The sequence below is a fragment of the Orycteropus afer genome, unplaced genomic scaffold, assembly GCF_000298275.1.
Source record: "Orycteropus afer afer isolate SDZICR_OR568_19922 unplaced genomic scaffold, OryAfe1.0 scaffold00031, whole genome shotgun sequence".
In the NCBI taxonomy this organism is placed as follows: domain Eukaryota; kingdom Metazoa; phylum Chordata; class Mammalia; order Tubulidentata; family Orycteropodidae; genus Orycteropus; species Orycteropus afer.
Window position 1 is genome coordinate 3,923,477 of NW_006921618.1, and position 10,185 is coordinate 3,933,661.

General features: G+C 42.1%; 1 protein-coding gene across 1 annotated transcript in view; it reads right to left on the reverse strand.

The window, feature by feature from the left end:
* The window catches only part of CAPZB (capping actin protein of muscle Z-line subunit beta), a 225,331-nt gene that overhangs the window by 104,191 nt on the left and 110,955 nt on the right, over positions 1-10,185 (reverse strand). The window contains exon 2 of the mRNA XM_007935646.2: positions 5,854-5,943. Coding sequence (XP_007933837.1) covers positions 5,854-5,943 — 90 coding nt within the window. The remainder of the gene's footprint in view (positions 1-5,853; positions 5,944-10,185) is intronic.

A 10,185-nucleotide genomic window follows, 5' to 3' on the forward strand; every position in this document is an offset into this window, starting at 1 on the left:
TATGAAGTAACTCACTGCCTCAGAATGGCAGCACAGGCCTTACACTCCCACCAGCCATCATTCTGCCTGGGCTAGGGGTGGAGAGAATTCCCAAGAGTTGTTTAAAGTACAGGTACTGCTGAGGTTGACAGTACAAAGTACCCAGCTGGCCCTTTCTATTTCTGGAGGGCAATTCTGGTTGCTAAAAAGAGAAATATCCTGAAATGAAACCCGATCAAGTTATCAACTCCCAGATTAAGCCATCAGGATATCTCTTCTGCCTCTAACCCACAGGCCTGGCCAGGATGGCCTGGTGCCTTCCCAGCTCTGATAGCTTACCCTGAATGAGTAAAGTTTTAAGACACCCGAGAGTTGGGCCACTGGGTGACTATAGGGAAAAAGGAATAAAAAATGACATGAGCAACATTTGCAAGCAGAGTTTGTTGCCTGGCTAAACAGACCTAGGGCTATTTTTGGTTTACTCTTAAAAAGGCAAAGGACAGCCTACTGGGTGCCAATTTGTAGAAACAAACTCTTTCCTCAGCTCAGGGCTCAAAATACACCCCAGCTGAGAAGATTTGAGCCCTGCTGCCAGTGTGCAGAGAGACGCCTTAGAAGGTCAAAGTTTAGCGATCCAAGGGAGCATCTTAACGTCATCTGATTCCTGGCCTACATAGACATGTGGGTATTTTTGAAACAGCTTAACAACAGATTTCAACTGGCTTCGCTCTAGTACAATGGGATTAATATGTAATAAAATGATGTTCTGGCCATCTGCAAAGGAAGGTCATTTTCTACCAATGAGAGCGTGCATCATAATCCCAAGGCAGCAAAAGCTCTGATGCTGGAAAGAAAAAAGAAAAAAAGAAAGCTGATCTGGCAAGATATATTGGGCTGCCTTGGTCTGGCTGCCAAGCATATGCCACATTTCTCTTTAATACTATTCTGTAATCAGACCACTGGTGGACCGGATAAATTCCCCTACAGTTCTCTGGCTCTGACATCTAAGCGATGCCATACCATTCATGGGGAATGCTGGCAAATCCTAACATTCTTGTCCGTCTTAAAACTGGAGACTTCTTGAAAACAACCGCCTCCCCTGTGTTGTTTTAGGCAGGTGAGCACAGGAGGAATGAATGTAATTTGCACCAAGTGAGTGGTGCATTAGCTGCTCAGGAAACTTCTGACTGATTCCAGATCACATGAAACAAAGATCTAGATACTTGGCTTCTACAGGGAATCATCACTGTGTGAATTTTCTGAAATCAACAGCTTTGGGAAGAAAACTAAAATTGCATGTGGACTTCAGAATTATAACAGTACACCCCACCACAGACCAGCTTTTACAAAAATAAAAGAAATATGCAAATTCAGTTTTTTTAAAAAGAAAAGCAATTACTCCTGGGGACAACAGGAAACGATGGCACTGATGACTGGATAACATTTAAAGAAGTAATTTTTACAATTGGCCATAGGCTCCAGTACAACTGCCCGTTATACACTTACAGTACATCCTAAGGATCTGGAAGCCAGACAATAAAAAACAGCTTCTGAAGCACATCAATATAGTTTTAACGAGGCACGCTTTACAGATTCTAATTTGTTGAAAGTCATGCACCATTTCCATTTTGACATTCATCATATGTCAATTAAAATACAATTATAATAAGAGCAGGGATTCCCCAACCCTTTGTGGATGATGGGAAATCTATTACGGCCTCTTGTTCAGTCTCATGAGGTAGACAGGGCCCAAGCCTGGCCTCTCCCACAAAATCCTAGCAAGGGAAAGCTGGTGCCTCTCAAGCTTCCTCAGGAAGTGACAGACAAAACAAACTGTAAATCCTAAATGACCTGTCTCTAAGAAGGGAGTTTCTTCCAAGGCTCTAGTTTTACCCTATATATTTATATGAACTTTATTCTCCATAATTTATCTGTTTTAATAAAAACATTTTAGATTACTGATGAATTATTTAACACTTTCTCCCTCCAAACAGGTAAAACAGACAGACCACATTTAATCTGTCACTTTGAGTGTGAGTGATTGGGCTCAAAGTACCCAGCCAGCAGAGCATACAAGGAGGAGCAATCAGGGTCCCTGGAGCTGCCAAGTGCCACACTACCACCCTGGACTTTTCCTCACCATGCAATTTGCACAGAGGATAGGTTTTTAGCATCTAGTTTCAATAATTAGTACTCCTTCCTTGTTCCACCTACTATTTCTGTGGATATACGGCAGATGAGAAAGCCAAAAGACAGGCACAAAGAAAAAGAACACAGGCTTGGGAACCAGTCAGGCTTGGTATTTGAATACTACCTGTGTGCAGGAAGTTATGCAGCCTGACCTGACGCTCTCTGAATTTTTTTGAAAGGTGGAGTGATCATATGCACCTTAAAGGAGTATGGTGAAAATTAAATGAATTAATACAAACAGAATTCTGGGCATGTAAGAGGTATCCAGCCAATGTCGGTGGGCTATCCTCACAACCCTGGTCTGACTCAACTGCATCTCTAGGACACATTCTACAGAAGACAACGTGGAAGAAAAAAGTAGTGAGTGCATGCTGACAATAATCTATGAAATGCAATATAGTACATCCTATTATCAGTAAGACAGACAGTTTGGTGTTTCAACCAACGTCTAAGTACCATCCTGCAAGTTAAACCTCAGGGCTGATCTCTCACAGCCAGCACTTGGCTTTGGTGAAAGATGGCTTGTGCTGCTTTCTTTTCATTCACTACCAATGCTGTCATTTCCCTGTTGAGCCCAAGTAAATTTGGCATATGCAGCCAGCAACCCAGCTGGCCAGATTTAAAAAAAAAAAAAAAGTAGCTACATGCACATCTCTGAAATAAAAAGTGGTTGAGGGCATGAGAGAGAAAAAGACACAGCTATAGTAAGAAAACACTTCTATGTCCATAAGAACAAAGTACCCTGTTAAATACCAAGAAGACTCCACTGAGAACAACCTGCTCATTACTTTTAACTTCTATGTTTGGTTTATTCCCAAAATATGTTGTTGTTAGGTGCCATCAAGTTGGTTCCAACTCACAGCAACCCCACGTACAATCCAACAAAACACGGCCTGGTCCTGCACCAGCCCCCCCATTCCTTGCTGTGCTTGCGCCCACTATTACAGCCACTGTGGCAATATTCCAAAATTTGCTAATAGCTGAATTGGCTAACTAAACTTAAACTCAGCCAAACATATGTTATACTTGTTATGGATGGAACTATGCCCCCCCCATACACACACTATATGTGATATGTGTTGTAAATCCTAAACTCTATGTCATCCCATTTGCGAATAGGACTTTCTTTGCTTTGTTAATTAGACCATTTCAGAGTGGGATAGATTTTAAGTCAATCACCTTTAAGATATAAAAAGAGTAAATGAGGTACAAAGAAGGAAGCACTTACGGAGGGGAAGACATATGCCACATGAAGTATGCCCAAGAACAGAAGCTGAAAAGAGACAAAGACCTTCTCCTAGAGCCAACAGAGAGAAAAAGCCTTCCACTAGAGCTGTTACTCTGAACTTGGACTTCTAACCTCCTAAACTGTGAGGAAATAGATCTGTTTGCTAAAGCCACCTACTTGAGTGGGATATCTGTTATAGCAGCACTAAAAGAAACTAAGACATTACTTAAAGAAGGAAGTATTCATACTGAAGAAAAAGCAGCTTCTGCAACTGACAAAATTAAGGATCTGATCACATCTTCAACTTGTACCCAACTCTTCCACATAGAATCAATAATATATTTCTGACCAAGAGAAATACTAAGACTGTGTACAGCACTTCCCAGAGTGTACTTTGTATTGTCATCTTAAAGTACTGGTGAGAGTAAAGTAAGGCCATGCAAATAAACAGCTTAGCACAATGTGCTGTCGATGGTGACAATTACTATCACATCAAATTCAAGTCCTCCCTCTAACTTTCAAGGATGTATCCCAGTGATCCAACTTTATATTTTACTACTTCCTTAGAAAGATTGTCTCCTCTAACCCTCACAGCCCACACTGCTTCCCACCCCCACCACACATTTCTTACACTTATACAAAGACTCTACACAAAGTCAAATCCAATCAACCTAATACTTGGGGCAATGTTTAAAAATCAGGACATTTCACCTTAATGTCCAAATGCACAGTTCATAGAAGAGACTATTTCCTGGAGAAGGATATCATGCTTGGTAAAGTGGAGGGTCAGAGAAAAAGGGGAAGGTCCTCAATGAGATGGATTGACATAGTGGTTGCAACGATGGGCTCAGGTATGGCAAGGATTGTGAGGCTGGCACAGGACTGGGCAGTGTTTCATTCTGTAGTACATAGGGCTGCTATGAGTCGGAGCCAACTCACCAGCAAGCTGACAACAACAACAACATGGTTCCTCCAGGAAATGTAAAAACAAGCAACAGAGGATCCCACCCTGACTGAAGCAGAGGCAGCTGCCCTTTCAGGTGGTCCTCAGACTCACCAATCCTTTTTTCCCCCACCAAATCTACTGCATTCATTTATGTCACTCACTGGCTCTTCGTCTGTGATTCTTGATTCTGAGTATACAGTGGATTCATTTTCATCACAATTCAACCTTTTATTCTCTAATACTCATCTAAAACTCTGGCCAGGAACCATCACTTTTCTACATCCATTTTCTTCTCTTCAATTCCATCACAAGCACCTAGCTTTCTTGTCAGGGCCATTTACCTCAAGAAACCACCTTTTTCTCACTTCTGAACTTATTGCATATAAAATATAGTAAGTTCGTAACTCCTTCAAAAGTCTCACAAATCAGCTTCTCAGCTGAGAGTTTGTACCCTTATAAACACACAAACAGCAGCATTGTGCACTATGCACTTTCCAGATCACTGTGAAGAGTCTCATCTATGAATGGCACAAGTCTTCTACAGTAATGTTTTTACTTAGTAAAACTTGTACTGAATTCTCATGATGGAATTAAATGTATCACTATGGTACATGTACAAGTTTCGAACCACGATTTTAAAATATACTTCATTGATGAGCCACATTTGACAATTGTTGATTCCATTCAAGAAGACAAGCGACACAGAGAAAAGGACAGAGAATCTGGGCTCAGAGGACCCAGGTGTCAGTTCTGGTGCCAGAACTTAATGGCCAAAAGATCTAGGTTTAACTTAATTGGCCTCTTGAAGCCTGATACTCCCTACACACACTTTTTAATATTTCCCATGACTTTATAAATGTTAGTAATTTACCTTAAGTGTCTTATGAAACAGAATTTTTAAAACCATTCTGAGCATTTCAAATAATAATATGGTGTCAGTTAAGCTGATGCATCATTTTGAGTCTAAAAAAAGGAACTGAATATTATATAAACATAGATGTGATGAGTGCTTTAAAAGCCAAATTTTGCTTTTATACCTTTTCAAGCAGAAATGAAGAAGCTAATGAAGACCTTACAGGGGAAATATGTGTATTGCTTTGGCTAGAGAAACGCACAGAGCAGAAACTGCTTTGGCTGGAGCCTAATAAAGGCTGGTATCGCTGACAGAGCTGAGTGTCTGTTGGTTGAGTGTAGCTCTTTCTCACCATGTCCAGATGCAAGGTACCAGGAACTGAAGACAAGGGAGTTGGGGAGAGGCACCCACAGACTGTAATTAACTTTAGAACTCCTAGATCAAGCTTTATCAACACAGATGGTTCTGAAAAAGAGATAACCATATGAAGCTCATCTTCTCTCTGCCTGGAGGAATCTCAGAGCTCAGTGTCTGACTGGAGAGAGAGGGAGGGAGAAGGTTTCCGGTGTATTTTGAATTCTACACAGGAAAAGCTACACAAAAGCAACGAATTATGTGCCACAGTTCCAAATGAAACCATACGAACAAGGCACATACCAGGTCAATCAGGTCACTGAGGTTTTTCTCGATTTGCTGTGGAGGCAGGCGCCTCATTAAATCCAAGGCACAGTCCAGCTGCTGATCACTCTGTGGAAAGAGAAATAAAAGTGCCTAGGTCAGTTTTGCCAATAGGAACACCAAAAACTTTTTTGAATGCATTCTTCCAACTGTTACTTGTCCATGGAATTCTAAAACCCCAACAGCACTGCAGTGGGCCCTCTGGCACACCTCCATGTGCTTGTAGCTTGCAGGAGACTACTGGGCAGACTGTCTAGGCCCTTGGCGATAACAGTCTCTATCTCAAGCAGAGACACTGCAAAAGATGAAAAGATCTGTTCTCCTTTTCTACACATCTCAAAGCCTTATCGGCTTCCCACTTTCTACTCAGCAGACCGGGGGACGTGGAAATGTACCGACTCCCAGCTGGTTCTGCAGTAAGCCTGCTCAAATAGCAGATGAGGTTTTATCCTTTACTGTATCCTGGAGAGAAACATTAAGTACCATCACCTCGATGAGCACTAAGCCAGGGACAAAGCCAAGCAAAGAAGTGCCAAGATGTACACAGAGGTTACAAGTACTTCACTGAATGGTTCTCAAGTTAGGGAAATGACCAGGACTTGTCATTTGAGGTCTGTTCTGCATTCTCTTTTCCACTTCCAATATACTGATATATTGGAAAAAGAAAAGAGTGCTTCATTTAAAGCTTAGTGAATCTTCCCAAAGGAGCCCTGGTGGTGCAAACAATAAAGCACCTGGCTGCTAACCAAAAGGCTGGTGGTTTGAACCTATTCAGCAATTCCATGGGAGAAAGGCCTGGCAAACTGCTTCCATGAAGATTACAACCTAGGAAACCCTATGGGTGCAGTTCCACTCTGTTACATGGGGTTGCTATGAGTTGCAATCAGCTCGATGGCACCTAACACAACGATGACGAATTTTCCCAGTTGTCAGACCCTGTGCAAGGCAAACTAAGTCCTGGCCCCTGTTATAGTTGGGAAGCTCACTCTAGATGGCAAAGTGGACTGCAAGTGCATTGACCTGTGGTCACCGTTGCTGCAGGACACTGGGAGGGTAAGCATAACTACTTTAGAAAGCACCTTCTTCATGCCACACACTGTGTGCTTCACAACACCTCCTTATGTAATACGTATAGCACAAATATTTACTAAGAGCCAGTTACCACAAATATATTTAAAAATAAAGGGAGAGAAGAAGAAAAGAAAGGACGGAGAGAGAACAAGACAGAGAGAGGGACCGAGTGGGCGCAAGAGGGTAGAAGTGCAAAGCAAATTCTGCACAGAGGGGGCTGTAACACGGAAGGCTAGACCCTCAGGAGAAGCAACAAGAAGCAGGGGAGAAAGATGGCCCTGGCAAAATGGTGAAAAGTTTTTAACGCCACTCTAAGAAGCACAGGTGACAACAAATAAAAGAGACAGAGTCCCCAATGCTACCAACTAGAGAGACGTGATCTCATTTGTATCTGGAATCTGCTCTGCTCACATCAATTTCCAGAATTTTTTTAAGCCCTAAATCAATACACTAAAGAATCTTCATAAAATAAATGCCACATTTAATTGTGATGAACTGCAACCTCTGGTTATCAGTGTCCATACTCCAGGGGTATTAACCATAAGCAGGCTGTGGAGCGCAGACCTCTTCACATTCACCAAAGGCATAATACATTACATTAACGGAGCACTTAAATCAGAGTCAACTTCATTTTCAGATACTGATATGATACATACAGGAACAAGCTGTTGGGAAAAAAAAAAAAACTTGTCCCTTGCCTAAGATAGTTATCAGTGATAATTCAGTTCGGACACACAACAAACTGCAAAGAAAAAACAAAAACACCAGAAATCCTAGCACTTATTTTGTTTAATGATACATTCCAGCAACCATAAATTCCCTACTTGTGCCAGGCACTTCTACACCAACACATGTCAGCCAAGGCCACTGTGACATGGGTTTGGCCCACTGGCCTGGGGAGACATTTTAATACCACATCCAGGCTAAAGGGCACAGAGAAGCTGATTTGACACTAAAACCAAACCAAACATGTTGTTGTAGAGTCAATTTGACTCACAGTGACCTACAGGACAGAGCAGAACTGCCTGGTAGGGTTTCCAAGGCTGTAAATCTTTTACAGAAGCAGACTGCCTCATCTTTCTCCCAAGGAGCCACCAGTGCTCCTTGATGTGACACTAGGTAGATTTTTATTCCATTCCCAGTTTTTTAACCTTGGACAAATTTCTTAACCTCTATAAGCATCTCTTATTTATACATAAAATGAGTAGCCTCTACCCTTTCAGAAGGATCTGATGATTTAGATAATGCATGTGAACTGTTTAACACAGTGACTCATGGTGACCCATGAGTTAGAGTAGAACTGTATCAACAGCTACTTTTGTGGAAGTAGATCATCACCAGGCCTTTCTTCTAAGGCATCTTTGGGTAGACTCAAAAAGCCAACCTTCTGGCTAGCAACTGAATGTGTTAATCACTTGTACCATATATGTTTAATGACTGGAAGTATTTTCTGTGTCCGTGTGTGTGTGTAAATAAACACACGTATTTTAAGTATTTTATCATAATACTTCCACTTACTCTAACCCTTTAGTCTTTCTTGTCACTCCAGAGCTCAAAGTAAACTAGAGTTCACTTTAAACTGTAAGTTATAACACCATACATTAGCTATATATACTCTTCTGGCTATGCAAGAAAACCATAAATGATTCAAATCAAATCTGTTATCACAAATGGGGGAAGAGAAGCATCTAGTGGGTAGAGGCCAGGGATGGTGCTAGACATCTTACAGTGCACAGGACCACCCCCACAATCACCAGGCCCAAAATGCCAATGAACTTAAGGTTGAGAAGCCCTGGTCTAAAACAATCTTTCTCAGAATCTTGGGGGCTGCAGGCCTGTCCTCGAAGAAGTGCAGCTGGAATGTTCCTTAGAAAAAAGAATGACCAGACTTCATCATCATGTTATCAGAAGGGACCATTCCCTAGAGAGAATATCATGTTTAGTAAAGTGGAGGGTCAGCGAAAAAGGGGAAGGCCCTCAATGAGATGGACCGACACAGTGGCTGCAACGATGGGCTCAGGTATAGCAAGGACTGTGAGGTTGGCACAGGACCGGGCAGTGTTTCATTCTGTTATACAAAGGGTCCCTATGAGTTAGAGCCTACTCGATGGCATCTAACAACAATGACAACAACAGGCTCCCGGAAGCTGATCAAAGTTCAAAGTTAAGGCCCCTCTGTCCAGAACACACACACACACACACACACACACACACAGAGGAACATTTTATATACAATTCTAATTCACAGACCACTCACACCTCTAAGGATTTCTGATCTTTGGAAAACATTCTCAACTGGCTATTAACAATCGTCCTGACAACAGAAAAACAAACTCAGATATAAGCAAGCCTAGCTAATCTGAAAATTTAATCCAGAACATACTGAGATTCAGAAGTGATTAACCAGAAGTTGACATAGGATGATGTAGGGAAAGAAAAACATAAATTGACCAGAGGGGTCACCCTAAGACGAAACTCTTTTACTCCTTCAGTAGAGCCTGTTCATCCCCCAACCCCAATATGTTATTTGTACCCTCATTCCCAAAGGATGCCACAAAGGATGCCAGCAGCATACAGTGTTCCTTCCTAACTGTCCCCAATCTAAATGCATCTCATAGAAAGCACTGAAATACTACTGCAAAACAGTCTAACGCATATTATTCACCAATCTCAATAAATCTTCACTGGAAATGTTTCACTACAAATTTCTAGGGCTAAGGATGTTTAACTACCATTAAATTAGTAAATGACTAAATGCTTCCCATAAGTGAAGCAACATGGGAAAGCTTTGATGACAGCTTGTAAAAAGTTAAAATTAGAGTAAACTAGAGATATCCAAGGAGCCTTGGTGGTGCAGTGGTTAAAGTGCTCAGTTGCCAACCAAAAGGTTTGTGGTTTGAACCTTGTGATAGTTGAAGATGTGTCAACTTGGCTGGACTCCAGTTGTGAGTGGTGGTTCCCATGATGGATCACATGACTGAGTTCTGAGCGGCCGGTCTGCCCAAGGGGAGTTTCCCCAGGGGTGTGGCCTACCTGCAATGCTATCCCAAGGACAAGCTGGAAGAACGGCATTCCGGACTATATACTTCCTTGAGTGAGCGGCTCGCCGCGCGCCCTGGAGGTTTCGGATTCATCCTTTGTTGGGAACAGCAACCAGAGTGCTGCATGCCAGCTTGATTCTCTCGGCTCTGTTGTGCTTACGGGAACCAGGCGGCTCCGGGCCTCATCTCCTCCAGAGAC